Raw genomic sequence first — 15,609 nt, 5'->3', positions numbered from 1 at the left:
TCTCTCTCATGGAATAGTACTTTTAGAGCCCTTTAAGATGAGGATAGTATAGAGGGCTGGTTTAGCAACATATGTGGTTCCAATCGTCTCACAAAAAAACCTGGAGGTCCTTTTAAAAGGATGTAGTTGGTCTTTCACTTGCCGTAGTAGATGGAGTCTGAACTGATCTTCCACAGGTTCATTTTTGATAGACAGTAGTGGAACACTATACCCTTTTCCACTTCACTCCTGCCTCCTTCAGGAAACATGATAGACCATGTCTCCAGCAGACCACACACAACGCCAAATATATTAAATCAAACCACTATTTCTAGGGTCTTAAAGCATCATGGGACATAGCAAATAGCAAAGTGATTGCAGCAAGAAAGCACAGCATAATAGTTCAAACACCACAACTCTGCTCTGGGGAGCTGCCTCTGTCACAAGCAACTTTTCCCAAGTGCCATTTGGGTCATATTTTAGTTCCCCAATGTGAGACACAGACATCACTTCCATGAGTTGTGGGAGCACACATCTAACCAATGTGAATGTTATTTTACCCTTAGATAATGTCTTAACATATGAAATGAAGGCTTTAGCAAGCCAAAGCCTACAAACCTGAAGCTCAGAATCAGCAGATTCTTCCAGTCTTACTCCCTTTATGCCTCTCAGCCTCATGTTTAAAACTGGGGCAACACATCTTTATCTCAGAGAGGCACTGTGAAAATTAACTAATCCGAAGTATATGCCTGCTCCAGTGATGACTACCACAGAAAAAGCGTTTGGAAAAGACTGGCTGAGTGGTATATATTACTACATACAGTCAACAAGGCCCACAGCTACACACTGAGCAGCAAAAATAGAACAAAATGTTGACTATATGCTCTTTCAGAGGGCACTGTTCATATTGTATGCTGAATAAAGCAAAGTCCCTGTGAAAGGAATAGCATATGGCCATGTATGTACTATTACCAAATAATTACACTGCCTTACCCACTGCTGCCAAGTAAAGGTTAAATTTTAACAAGTCTGACATTTCTTTTTAAATTCTTGGCTTTGCAATAAAAATGTTTAGATGGAAACTTCATTTTTTAGAGATGAAAGTTCCACCCCCATCAGGACCACAATCACACTCTAAGCACCACATGATCCATAAGCAGGGTTGAGACCTTTTGGCTCGACAGTACAGATGTCTGTCAGCTGAAATGGCTATTACTCTCTGTATTGGCTTGAGGAAGAAAAAGATATATTGGACATACGAAGTTTTTGACACCTGAGAAACAAAGAAAGATGGTTTCGATTGTCCTGTCAGAAGACAAGTGCTATTTCTGATATTTTGAAGAAACTGCAATTGATAGTACTGGGAAAGTAAGTTTCCCTTACTTTCCTCTGTCTCTTGGACAAGATGGGAGAAAGGAAACTGGAAGTTTTTTCTTTTACTTCCTCCCCCACCACTAGACAAGCCTTGATGGCAAATGTCTTTTTTATGCCACCTGAACACTTGTCATTATATCGTTTACTAGTGAGTGAGTACATTAAGATTTAGGCTTCCCAAAACCTGACATTTAAATGAGCACAAAATTAGCCTTCAGAATCATCCAGTCCACAAGATGAATACAGCACTTTGGTCAGATTTGCAGGTTCTCTGCAGAACCAGGGCAATAATTCATTTGCTTTACACCTGATGCAAACTTAAAGTATTTTAAAAACAAAATTAGAATAGTCAGGCAGCAAATTGTCTTTTAACAAATATTCTCATGAGTGCAAATAGTATTCCAAACATGGTCTTAATCCTAGTCACCAGCTCCTTTCCATAATCATAAGCAGTAAATAACAGATGATATTAAACAAGATGTCACAGTGTAACTAAAGGAAAATTAGGAAGTGGTCCTCTAAAATCAGGAGAAAAGAGGAAGTTTATAACATCCTATTCCCTCTCATATATAGCCTTATTAGTGATAGGCAGGTAGCAAACTCACTGATGGAAGGACAAGCATTGCTTGTGCCAAGAAATAGCTGGGTTTCTAGTTAAATTTAAAAAAAAAAAAGCAATTTGCATCTTATGGAAGGTTTTACAAGTTTCTATAGTAACTGCTATCATGTATAAGAATATAAAATGCAACAAGCTGGAGTTTCCATAGAAACGACACAAGCAGTCTGATTAATACGCAGACATACTGAGACAAATGGGAATATTTAATTTCACTTTATAAAGAAAACTCTAGTAAACAGAATACTACAAACTTGGGCAAGGTATCCTAATAAGAACTATTCTCATAAGCCTATGAGGTGCAAGTCATGCACAGTATAAACTGAGAAGCATGTGGTGTGTTCACCATATTAGATACAAGGCTATGAAAGGTACTATTTAGTTTCAGGAAGTTGATGATGTATCCAACACATTCTAATTGATTTAGGAATTTAAACCTACAAACAGCACTTACAGAGAAGACATTTTCATCTGTTTTGGAACTAAATGTACCAGACAGAATGAAAGGATGTAATGCAATTCTTATAACAAAACACTGTGATTGCTTAGAAAGTTAAATGACTGCATAAAAATGTACACAAACTTTGTACACACACTGAGGAGTGGTAGTGAGGAACCATGAGGCAACTCTGATAGTTCTCCATGGTCATTTAAACACGTAGTCCGCTAATGTTGCAGAAGCCATATCACCCAAGAATTGAGAATGTGCTACCAAGACATAATGAATAAGGGAAACAGGCAGGTACAACTCACCATGTTTGGCACACTGGTGACTGGAGTACTCTTGATGTCGGCAGGAAAGGGAGACAAACTATTCGCCATGCCTGGCTTGTTTGGTAACTGAGGATTCACTCCTGTAGCTCCCATCTGCTGCCCTCCAGTTTGACTGAAAGGCTGCCCAAAGGGACTAGTGTTACCTGTCATTCCCATCTGGAAAAGAATGAATGAAATTATAATAATTTCCTTGATTCTGAAGGGACATTAAAAAAAAAAAAAGAAAACATATGTCAAATATCCATCTTTGCATTCACACAGAACAAATTCCGGTTTAAGTCACTCAACATTAAAATCTCAACTTCACAACTTTAATCACATTTAAATTAATTTAGAAAAATATTTTACAAATTTACACAGCTCTGTGTATCTGAAGTCTTGCAATTCAACTTACAAAATCACTGTGCAAATGCAAAGGAGAAAACAAGATTATCTTTCTCAATCTGCATTGACAGAAATTAACGTTTTCCAACACCACAAAAACTGTTGAAAACCAAACAAACCTCAAATCCTGTAATAGTTTGTGCATTCTGTACACAAAGCATGGCTTTATACATAGACTAGATGGGAAGGGAGAGGAATATAAGGAGGCATCTAGGAAATGCTTATCTACTTATGTTTTGGTACTTGAGGAAAAACATCTGAACAAAAGGACATCTAAGGCTGACATCCTTGACAAATTACACCCCCAAACTCCTTAAGAATAGCAAGCAGAAATACGACTCCCCCTGAATGAAGACAACACTGTCCATCCAAAGAGCTATTTTGCCTGAAGAACAGTCTCCCAAGAGAAGTGGTGAAATTTCTATTACTTGAGTCCGTTAATATTACATTGGACAAAGGTCCTGAAAAGACATTTTAGCAGGAATTTACTTCTTTCAAAGAGGATGACTAAGACTAGGACCCTCCTTCCCTCCTCCAAATAAAGAAGAAATAGAAGTTGACAGATCATGTTTGTGTTCCCTCCTGCCTTGCACTGGGAGGATTTCTAGATGACTTTATCACCTGTCAATGTCTTAAAAATAAATCCAACCACTGAGCAAGTCTTTATTTGAAATATTAAATTGTATTTTCCCCTTCCTTTGACCTCCCCAGCCTTTCCTTACAAAACACACTGGTTTTCCATGGTCCTGGTCTTTTCACTTCCCTTACCAGCAAGGATTCAGGAGGACTACGCCCATGGCTGGAAGAGGGACCATGCACATCAGCTTATCAGTGTAACAGCTTCATAATAAGGAACTGCTCAGTGGTTGATTTTTCATGCTTACAGGAATCGGACTAAACGACCAGTTGATGAAGCACTGGTTAAGAGCAGTAAATTATATCGGAGCAGAGTCCAATAAACACAATTCGACTGTGCCTTGTCGTCTTTGTCAGTGTACTTTGTACACTTGGGTTTCAGACAGCTGGCCCAGCCGCACTCAGAGTAGCTTTCTGTTAACCTGCATCCTGGAGAGTGACTGTTGACAGATTCAGAACTTTTTCAACTGTACAAAATGTTGTATCTTTATAGAAGAATCTGACCCACTATATACACATTAAAAAAAAAAAAAGCTGTTACTTGGCAATATAAGAGGTTATCATGTATGTGCTGTGTTCCAGAGTAAAGCTGAATAATTCAAATAGCATCTAAGACCAAAAAAACCCAATTGCTTCAGAGCATCAAAAGCTTAGTAATAAAGACTGCTTTTAAAGAAAAGTGGTATTGACTACTATCACATTGCAAAAGTATCAAGATTTTTATTTTCTGTATTTCTGTGTTTGTTTCGTAGGACTGTATGTTCAAAGAAATTAGTTTTTTAAATCATTATTTATTACAACATGATTTTGGCAGCTTTTCTCTGAAGAATTAATAGCAAAGTATTTAATAAACTTACCCACTCATCTTAACCCACTATTTCAGACAAGGCATGAGGAAGTATTTATGAATAGCTTGGTATAGATGATCCTATGATGGTCTATCAGATTAACAGTGAAGAAAACTTCTGAAACTAGAAGTAAGATTCTGAAAAAGTAGCTTAATGACCAACTATCTGAACCTTTCAGAGGCCAGAAATAGGAACATTAGCTGTTTGGCTGTTATTCGGTTTCCCTTTGTGTCTAAATCCACAACTACAAACTTCATTTGTCTGCAGAAGGACTTGGCCTTTCTAGTCTTCTTTGAACTTGCCTGCAGGTTTGGTGGAGGTTTTTTTTTAAAATTGAATAATACGTTGACTATCCTGGCTACCACCGCTATGCTACAACTTCCTATGAGCCCCTACAGCCACCACAACCGCTGTGAAAGCACAGTGGTGAGCCCGAGTTGGGAGACAGAAATGCTGCATACACATGAACCTATTTCCATGGCCCTACTTGGGGCACACCAGCCTGCAGGAGACGGTGCAAGCAAAGTCCTTCTTAGACCTTGCAGCTTAAGGCTGAAGCACACTCAGCCACTGGGGAGGAGATGGAAAAGATTCGGTGCAGACGATGAAGTTGCCCAACACGGATGTGCTGAGCTTGCGCAGCATAATGTTATAAGCCTCTGGCAGAATCTTAAACACAGCTGAACTTTCAAAAAGCAAAAGAGATTTTCTCTAGGCAGTGAGAATGCTAAGCAAATTTTACACCAAATTTAAGTTCTTGCTCCACAAGAAACAGAGAAGTGTTAATCTCATTTCACTATCAGGAAAGATTAACTTGTTTTTTTTATTAAAGGAAAAATGTTTAAAAATGGATTTTAAGGAAAAATATCACAAATGTTTCAGTCTCAAAAGACAAAAGAACAGAGAATTTCTTTTTAAGTTTGTTAAAACTCTAAACCACTAGAACATCCCAGAAGCACCAAGGAACTGCAATCCTAAGAGGTACCACATGGTTGGTTTATCATATTTCAGTATTTCCTTTTCAATAGATCTTGTTATTAAACATATCACAACTCAGTACAACAACAAAGCAACCTTTCAAGTCTTCCAAACTGAGTGCTTAATACGATGAGGATGATTTCCCCTTTTCTAGGTGGTCATTAAGTAATAAATACTTGACTGAAATTTTAAGAAATGCCTTGCTGTTCTTTGACATCAAGCTGGAAGCAGAGTAGCTTCCATTTGAAACCTTGTGCTTTTTTTAAAGCTGATCTCTCCCACATTTTCAATGTCTAATGTATTTCAGTCTAAAGCTGTGCTTTAGTAAGTGAAATGAACCTAAGGCTAGAGTTACATCAGTCTACAACTTTAAAAAAAAAGGCAGATAGTTTGATAACACTGTAAAATATTAGACATGGCCTTTAACCTACACTTCATTTTTGTAAATTACTGCCACTGAAACAAACTGCAGAAGACTTTTTTTTTTGTTTGAAGTCCATCTTTAAAAAAAATAAAAATAAAAAAATCTGAAAAGGTGGAAAGACCTATCTTTCTTACGTGGCAATCCCTGAAGCAGACATGGAGACAAAAATCAGACGAGACCATGCATGGGTTTATTAAAGCTCACAGTTGTTTGTAGTTTTAGGGTTTTTTTTAAACTCAGTTTTGCCTCAGAGGAGTTAACCTTATTAACAGGACTGTGATTTCCAGAGACTAGAAGTGTACAACACAATGCAAGAACTGCTCTAATGAACTCTTACCTATTTATAAGTTTTCAACCAAGTCTGGGATCGACAAGGAGTTTTAGTGGCAGAACAACCTGCTGCCAAACAGCGTTAAGATCAACAGGAAGGCAACAAATAAGAGGTGGGAGAAAAGGAAGAATCAAGCAGATCCCCTGCATATCAAACACTGAAAGACATCCAAGTGCATAAGGCATTAATCGGCATTTCCTAGTTAATTAGCTGAACATTGAGATCAGGTGACCTTCCATAAAACTATGTAAACCACTTCTAATTGAAATCTCAAAAAACAACTGGCAAATATGATCAGATGATTGAGCTTACAAGCAGTAAAGATTTTACACTGCTTATTCATTCTGCAAACTGAAACCAGCAGCTCCAAAGCAAACAAGTCAGAAGGCTCAAACGCTGTGGCTCCTGCCTCTGCCCCCAGGTTTTTTTCCTATGTGAAATGAGGGGGCAGGACTCAGAAGGCCTTTTTTTTTTTTTTTTTTTTTTTTTGTATTTCTGAAACAGAACTCTGATCCCAAATTACATAGTTCAGGGGAAGATTACTAGGTAATTACAAGTCATCAAAGAAGATAAACCAGCAAGAACATGCGAGTTAGCAACCTGGTAAGAATGGTTGTTCTCATGGAGGACTCTGAGCCATCACAAAGCCTTGTATTTTGCTTAAAGTTTGTTAGATTTACTTTCCCGAAAGGAATGAAAGCAAAAAGTAATCCACTGCAAGGTGTTTCTTTTTCCACCTGCAACAAATGGGCACAGATGTGTATCACAGGGCTACTCAAGCTTCAACATATCAGTGTGGTAGCCAGTGCATTTCCATTACAACAAGAGCAGAAAGCTCCCCTCTGCAAACCCAGGTTATGTTGCAGTTTGCTCCCATTTTGTTCTAAGCTTAAGGATGTTCCCTCCCCTGTTGCCTTCTCTTCTTCTCTATCAGTTCCTTCAATTGTCAGGTCATCTCCTTTCTCTACCTGATGCAACCATTTTCTGCAGGCCGTGTTCTCTGCACTCCATCCCAGGGTGGCTCCTTTAATCCCACCTCATCCTCTGGCAACTCACATTTTATACTCATGTTTCTGTGTTACAGTTTTGTGCAACTCTTGCTTCTTGCCCAGTTCTTTGTAGCCACAACTGCAATGACTCCTGATGGAGTAAAGCAGACTTTTTCCACAAGCAAGGCGTTTTCTATGCTGCAATGGGGGAGATGCAGGGGTGCTATAAACCACCCCAGCACAGAACTGCAAGTCAAGGCTAGAAGTGCCTGAAGTAACACGATTAATGCAGGACACCAGCTTAAACACATGATTTCTACTCTAAAGCAGTTCTTCTCAGAAATATGATAATGTTACTCTCCTTTAATGGAAAAGATGCATTTAGTTTAATAATTCTGCTATCCCAGAAAGACAAGCAGATTCTGTTCCCTTTTTTATCACTATGGCAACTCTCTAAGATACTGGAATCTATTACTGCGTGTGGATAGGAAATAGGGTATTTTACTCTACTCTCACAAGCCAAGGAATATACAAACTTCCAAGCTGAAAAAAGAAAAACTTAAAACCTTTGTTTAGCTGACTTGGACCACACAACACATCTCCCATTGCAATGTTTTGAGCAGTAGGGGTGGGAGGTACTTCCTCTTTGTTTTGCTTTTTCTTTATTTTCAGAGCAGAACAGCAATCCAATTTCCTCTAGTTCCTGGAGCTTCATAGATATTATAGATCAAGTCTGTGACCAAACCTATGTACCTCACCTGATGGGTGCAACTCACAGCTGATATGACAGAAATGAGAAGTTCACCAATCTAATTTAAAAGATACCTTAGGACCAGACTGGATCTTCATACTATGCCATTTCTTCTATTTTTAAAGCTTACTCTTTTCCTCCTTTCTTGATCACTGCTGACATACCACAGTACTTCTTCCTCCAGCCCAGCATCAAGGAGCTACCCTCTTTGGACACAAAGCATCTGGGCCATAAATAAATCCTGTCCTTTCCTCCTACTCTAGGTTTTTATTACCTGTCCCTTCACCTCTACCACTACAGCCAGCTCTCTCACTCAAGCGGTCAGAGTTACCTCATTACCACCTATTCCTCTGAGGCTTCCAGGACACGCAACTAATATAACACACTGCAAAAATCATTCACCGTTACAAGCACATAATTTCCTATCCACAATCACTTTTTTAGCTTCCCCTCCAATATGCTGTCATAAACCACAGAACTGTATACAGTTCTGCTCCTTGCTACCCATTTTCCTTTGGGAAACACTGCTCTCCTCTGTTGCCCCAACCCACCTTTCACTCCAGGGCTTCCAAACGTTAATAAAAGGTCTGGCAGGACAGACTGAGTTTACTATTAATTTTCCTGCAAGAGAGAAAGCATCCTCATTTGCAGGCACATGCCAAGGAGCAGCACCTACCTCTGATAACACTCCTGGGTTTGTATCTTTACCACCACTGACTACATAAAGTTAATGCTGTAATTTTATTTTTTTCTAATTAGTTGGTCCAGACATATTAGTCCAGGAAAAAAAAAAACACCTTATCTCTAAGTTAAATGTTGATTTTCATTAAGTTTTGAAGCCCTGATTCTTCTGTACAAAAATGGAAGAAGGTTATTCTGGCCAAGTATTTAAAAACAAAACAATACCACCAGATGCGGACTAGCCTGACGGCAGAAAAAACGCTGAAAGCTTGATATGAGAATCAAAGAACTCAAAGCAGCATGGGTTCAGTGGAAAATAAGCCTGGTTGAAGTAATCTGATTATGATCCGATCCTGTAAACTAAAAATAGTTATGTTATTGTTAATATTCAATTCAGTACCTACTAGATTTTTAACTGGGGAACAGTCCTAGAAAGAAAGGAAGCAAGCTAGATAAGCTTGGCTGGACTTTGGAAGCTGTGAATCTGCAAAATGCTTGAACAACATATCCGAGCTCTCAATATGACAACAGGAGGTATGAAAAGAAGACTGGGCAAGCGTAAAGCGACATCTTTATGCGGTTGGCTTGATGTGAATGCTATTGCAGTGACGACGATCCTGCTGCATTAGTTCTTCATGAATGATATGTAAAAATGACAGGATTCAGAGAAGCCTCAAGAACTATTCAAAGGACTAAAAGGCATGGCTACAACAGACAGTCTAATTGCAATCTAATAGCCTAATTTATTTAGCTTACTATTTAAGCTTATTAATTTGCTTATCTTACTAAGACAAGGACTGAAGTGACCCTAAAGTACCGATATTGGGAATAGAAAGGTGATAACACAAATATCTTCAATTTGCAAAGACATATCAACAGGTAAGAGCTGAAGCTCTATAGCTTCAAACCAAAAATTAGAAAAAAAATGTAAGTGACCAAATTCCATTGATATTCTTAAGATTATATTAAACTTTTATCCAAATAGTGTATGCTTCTCCTCATCAACAGGAATTAATTCACAGAATCACAGAATGGTTTGGGTTGGAAGGGTCCTTAAAGACCATCTAGTTCCAACCCCCCTGCCATGGGCAGGGACACCTTCCACTAGACCAGGTTGCTCCAAGCCCCATCCAACCTGGCCTTGAACACTTCCAGGGACAGGGCATCCACAACTTCTCTGGGCAACCTGTTCCAGTGTCTCACCACCCTCACAGTAAAGAATTTCTTCCTTATCTCTAATCTAAACCTACCTTCTTTCAGTTTAAAACCCTTACCCCTCGTCCTACCACTACACTCCCTGATAAAAAGACCCTCCCCACCTTTCCTGTAGGCCCCCTTTAAGCACTCAAAGACCGCTATAAGGTCTCCCCAGAGCCTTCTCTTCTCCAGGCTGAACAACCCCAACTCTCTCAGCCTGTCCTCATAGGAGAGGTGCTCCAGCCATCTGATCATCTTCGTGACCCTCCTCTGGACTCACTCCAACAGGTCCATGTCCTTTTTATGTTGGGGGGCCCCAGAGCTGAATGCAGTACTCCACATGGGGTCTCACCAGAGTGGAGTAGAGGGAGAGAATCACCTCCCTTGACCTGCTGGTCATGCTTCTTTTGATGAGGCCCAGGATACAGTTGGCTTTCTGGGCTGCAAGCGCACATTGCTGGGTCATGTTGAGCTTCTCATCAACCAACACCTCCAAGTCCTTCTCCTCAGGGCTGCTCTCAATCCACTCATTGCCCAGCCTGTGTTTGTGCCTGGGATCGCCCCAACACATGTGCAGGACATTGCACTTGGCCTTGTTGAACTTCACGAGGTTCACAAGGGCCCACCTCTCAAGCCTGTCAAGGTCCCTCTCGATGGTATCCCTTCCCTCCAGTGTATCGACCGCACCACACAGCTTGGTGTCATTGGCAAACTTTGCTGAGGGTGCACTCGATCCCACTGTCCATGCTGCCAACAAAGATGTTCAACAGTGCCGGTCCCAGTACTGACCCCTGAGGAACACCACTCGTCACTGGTCTCCATTTGGACATTGAGCTGTTGACTGCAATGCTTTAAGTGTGACCATCCCGCCAGTTCCTTATCCACCGAGTGGTCCATCCATCAAATCCATGTCTCTCCATTTTAGAGGATGATCCCTGGCTGCTCAAACAATTTCTCTGTATTCCTCCCAGGCTACCTCTCTCCTTGTTTCCACCCTCTGTAGCTTCCTTTTTGTGTTTGAGTTTGTCCAGGTGCTCCTCGGACAAAAGGAGCCAAAAAAAAGCCACAAGCCATTCACAAAAGCCACAAGGCCTAAATCAGAGGTATTAATGTCTGACTTTGTATCAGTGTCATTTTTATATGCCTAATTCTTCATAAAATGGAACCTAACAGTAGAAAGGGAATTAGAAGTTCCCTTCTGCTTGTCTAGAGATAACAGAAAGGTGAGAAGAAAAAGTTATCTCAGGAAGCAAAAATGATCTAAGATCATGACCAAGCTGCCAAGTCCATTAACCAAACCCAGAGACAAGTATCAAAGTCCAGGAAAGCAGAGGTGCAGAACAGAAGCCAAAAACTGCATCGAACTATTATATCCACCTCTGCATCGCAGAACCGTATTAGACTGAGCATGGCTAAGTGCAGCTTCGGATGGTTGCTCTTCTAACAACATGAGATCAAGGACAGGGTAGACTGCAAGACAATTTCATTCATTCATTCAATCCAGCAGCAATTAAGTTGCCTCTTCAGACTGACATTGATTGCAGGATCACAAACCCAGTTATGTTGTTAGCTAGGTATCCTAAGGAAACTGGTTTTAAGCAACAGTGCTGTGACAATCAGCATCCCATCTCGTCCCCCTTCCTCAAATCAATTTTTCTCTAATCACTTTGGAAATCACCGGTCAAATTGACCCATTTTTGTTAAAGGTTTCACAGATAATTAAGTTCCTAAGACTGCTGAGCACAGAGATGGACAGGTAGATTATGACACTCAGATTAACATCTCCACAAAGAAAATGCACAAAGACCTCTGCCATTACCCACTGTGTTTAGCAGCAGACTGAGTATCCAGGGCTCTGAATGAGCCACCATTATTGCCAGTTTTGCCCTGTCAGCACCTCAGAAAGATTATCTGAGGACATGCGAGGGAGCTGAAAGCACAATAAGAAATGGTTTAGAAGACCCTTGGGGAGGGGTGCTGTGAAGAACTACAGCCTCTATAGTGCCGTGAGGATACACAGCCAATATACTGGTTACGCTACTCTCAGATCTGTTTTGGCAACAGAAAAATAGGAAGGTCAGAGCCTTTTTTCCCCACCAAACTGTTCCCATACTTCTGAATCTGACAAAATAGATATAGGAAGAAGACACAAAGACAGCCTTTTCATAAACCACCACTATCCTTATATTATTCTAGAATTAGTCTATGGTACAAAAGCTAAAATCCATTTAGCTGTAAGCCCCAGATTAATAATTTAAATTATTTCAGAGAACAGAACATGCATGTCATAATTAAGAAAAGGAGAGAGAGAAAAGGCATCCTGGATATGATCTGTTTTGATAAAAGGCCAGATCTTCACAAACTAACAGTAATGTTGAAGAGTTGCATATGTGAGAACTTGCCCATTCAAAAGTATAGATTGCTCTAGTAAGGCACATTTGTCACTCACTACTGCTTTCTTCTAAATCCTTTATATTTGCAAGGAAGGACACTCCCTCTACTTCCTCCTGTTGTATCACTGAACCCAGTGTGAAATAACACGCTAAATGCTGAGGAGACAATAACTAGTTCTACCTTTCAAAAGCTACCTATAAACTGTGATTTGAGTTTTCTGAATGCCTGAGCTGTAACTTTAGAGTTTATACCATAATCAATAGCCTTAGGCTGACAGACCAACTGTGCACAAATAATCCAACCCTTCTAGAGCCATTGCTACCCAGCATCTCTCAGGCTTCATCCAAACCCCCCTGTGTGTTAGGGACACTTTTCTTCTCTCTCTCTCCCCCCCCCCCCCAAAAGAGCAAGCTGGCAGGAAAGAGAAATTCTCCACTTCCCACTATGACCCACAGATCCAAGAAGTATTCTTTGGGTTTAGCATGAACAGAATGATTGGGTATACAGAAATGGTATGCTGCTCCTGCCTCCAAGCTATCACTGTCGCAAGTCACTACAGGACAGGGATGATTCAGAACTTCTTTTGTACTTGCTGCTACCAAGCCATGCAATCCTATCCACCCTCTGCCTTCCTCTTTTATGAGCCTCACCAAAACCAGTCACTTAATACTCTATTATTGGACTAAGCCTTCAAATCCCTTGTCATCAAATTATTACACCTACTTAAAATCTGAGCTTTCAACATGCAACTTGGTTAAAAAGCTCAGCATTTTGTCCCCCTTCTCTCTTCCCATCCATTGAAACGTTTTTGCTACTAAGTGTGTCACCTTGCTTGGCTTAAATAATTTTAACTTTCTTCCTCTTGATCTTTCTCTCAAGACAAGGAAATCAAGCAGTCAGGTGTCTCAGATGTTCAGAAGTTATCAACTAAAAATTATACAAAGTACTGTGAATGCAAGAGTAGGTCTGCTCTAAGTAATGGAGGAACATCAGAAATTCAGACTGACAGACAATTCAGCTGCTTTTAATACTGTTAGTAAGCAACAGTGAAAGAGGACAGAACTGCTTTCAAAAGGCTTACTTCTGCTTTCCAAAGTGGTAACTCAATGAGAGACAGAGACCTGTGCTTTGCCATCTGCACTGCTTCACCATTGGCTCCCAGATGAGTTTAACACACACAAGTTCAGAGCTACTATGATCTGGCATCAACCATCTGGAGTTAATCCCTCCCCAGTCCCTGTGTGCTATTGCCACAACTCCAATCAGCTGCTTTTGCTTGCACGCTCAGTACAAAAGAGCAGTTTTCCAGCCAGGCACACACCAAGGACTTCGCCCTTTGGATTCTTATCTACCTCTGGTATGAAACACAAATCTCTAACAAGAAGCAAGGTCCACCTAACCGATTAAGGCTCTCGGAGAAGTGTAAAAGATAGCTCCATTAGGAATTTATGTTCATTTGTGAAGTGGGAAAGACAGGCTTTCTTTACTATGTTGGCATCATCTTGTATCTGTTTACTGACAAAAAAAAAAGTCTCTACTAATTACTATTTCATCCTATAGTAATGTGTTCCAAAAGAAAGTCACCACGGTGCTTGGAATGTATATGCCAGAGGGACAGATGGAGAAGCAAGGAAAAGATTAATCATTTTATGGCAGAAAGCCAGTGGCTTTACCAAAAAAAAAAAAAGTGAATTCAGTTTCAGTGCAAGAATGGTAGCAATCCTATTATCTCAGCTGAGGTGAGAGCTCCTCACCTAAACCAATCTGCAGATTTGGCAGTCTGACAAAAATACTAATTTAAAATTATCACTTTTAAAGTCAGTAACAAGAATGCCTTAAAAAAAGTAACATTTTAAGAATCAGTTTTGAGAATTAAATCATGATCTGGCTAGCAGTGTTCAGAGGAAGCCTATCTTGTGCTGGAAGTCTCCACTCTCCCACCTCTTAAGCTAACTGCTGTAACAAAAGCCTAACGCAACAGATACATGAAGCATTTAGTTTACTACTGAAGAGCAAGACACTAACTCAAAGAAAAATACTCAAATGCCCAGAAATAATTGTAATTTACTTCACCCTTTATTACAGGATGAAAGATTTAGTAAAGCTAGAAATAAAATTTTAAAAATCCCGTTAAGAAGAAGCCAGGTGTTTTATTACCACTTGTAATAAGATTTGAAATTCTCATCCAAGCATTTCACAGAGGTCAAAGACAAATTTAAGTATTCCAAGGCAACAAGACCACTTAAAAAAAAAAAAAGTACAAACATTTCTGCATAATTACTGAAATACAAAAGACAGAATTTTGTGGGAAAACACTCTTTACAAATGACTGGATATATAGAGGACAAACTCCTTTAATACATTTACCTAGAAATAAACCTTTTCCAGGAAAAAAAAAAAATTTAAAAAATCATATGCTTACACTGTATATATGCCTAAAGAAAGAAAACATCTCCAAAATTCCGCACAAGCCTGAGTGCTAATACAATGCAATATGCTATAGGAAGAATCAAAGTAATTTCTGCACTGAGCATCACTGTTGTACTTATGAATCCAAAATAAAGCTCTGAAGGCTTACTTTGTAATGAGTGTAACCTCTGCAGATAAAAACTTCAAAGCTCTAATGGATAATTAGCCACAATTGATCAATGTATTCCAATTGCTTTAAGAGCTTTTATGACTGCCGAGCAAAAAAAAAGTGGCTTTCTTCAGATAAACAAGAACTATTCTTACCACATAAGAATAGAAAGTTGACCAGAACAGCAAAATTAACTAAAGATGTTTCAAAGGTTTGTTTCATCAAGAAAACCTAGTTTGGACACAAACACTAATTCAACACTTAAAAAGAGGATTTTGAAAGACTGAAATTCATTTAAGATACACCTCTACAGATACTTGATTGTATATCCACAGGCCAAAATCTTTATGAGTTACTTCTAGAAGAAGCATCACCATGTACTAAAACACATTTACAGTCCCATCAAAACAGCATTTTGTAACATAGGATCTCAACTCAAGTATTCCTGTCCTCCCCCAGTTCCTATACTTCAGCATCATTAAGCTAAATGCAGATTTCTAAACCAACAGCAAATCTCAACACAAAGTCCGTGCTTCTTCCTTTATTTTCTGTATTGTAAATACTAGCCTTTTGAAATGTACCCGACTGGCCACAAAAGAATTTACAGATGTGTCTGCTGGTACCTCAGCAGTTCTGAAGTTCCTATAGTTGGCTGGAGACAGCCAAGTAAAAGGA

General features: G+C 39.6%; 1 protein-coding gene across 7 annotated transcripts in view; it reads right to left on the bottom strand.

Moving 5' to 3' along the window:
* CREBBP (CREB binding lysine acetyltransferase) overlaps window positions 1–15,609 on the bottom strand; it is a 97,706-nt gene that overhangs the window by 57,280 nt on the left and 24,817 nt on the right. For all 7 annotated transcript variants that reach the window (XM_075059465.1, XM_075059467.1, XM_075059472.1 and 4 more), the window contains one exon: window positions 2,723–2,899. In XM_075059465.1, the coding sequence (XP_074915566.1) occupies window positions 2,723–2,899 (177 nt within the window). The remainder of the gene's footprint in view (window positions 1–2,722; window positions 2,900–15,609) is intronic.

This window comes from Buteo buteo, chromosome 29 (assembly GCF_964188355.1).
Source record: "Buteo buteo chromosome 29, bButBut1.hap1.1, whole genome shotgun sequence".
In the NCBI taxonomy this organism is placed as follows: Eukaryota; Metazoa; Chordata; class Aves; order Accipitriformes; family Accipitridae; genus Buteo; species Buteo buteo.
The sequence above is the reverse complement of the archived record's forward strand: the minus strand, read 5'-3'. Positions and strand labels throughout refer to the sequence as shown.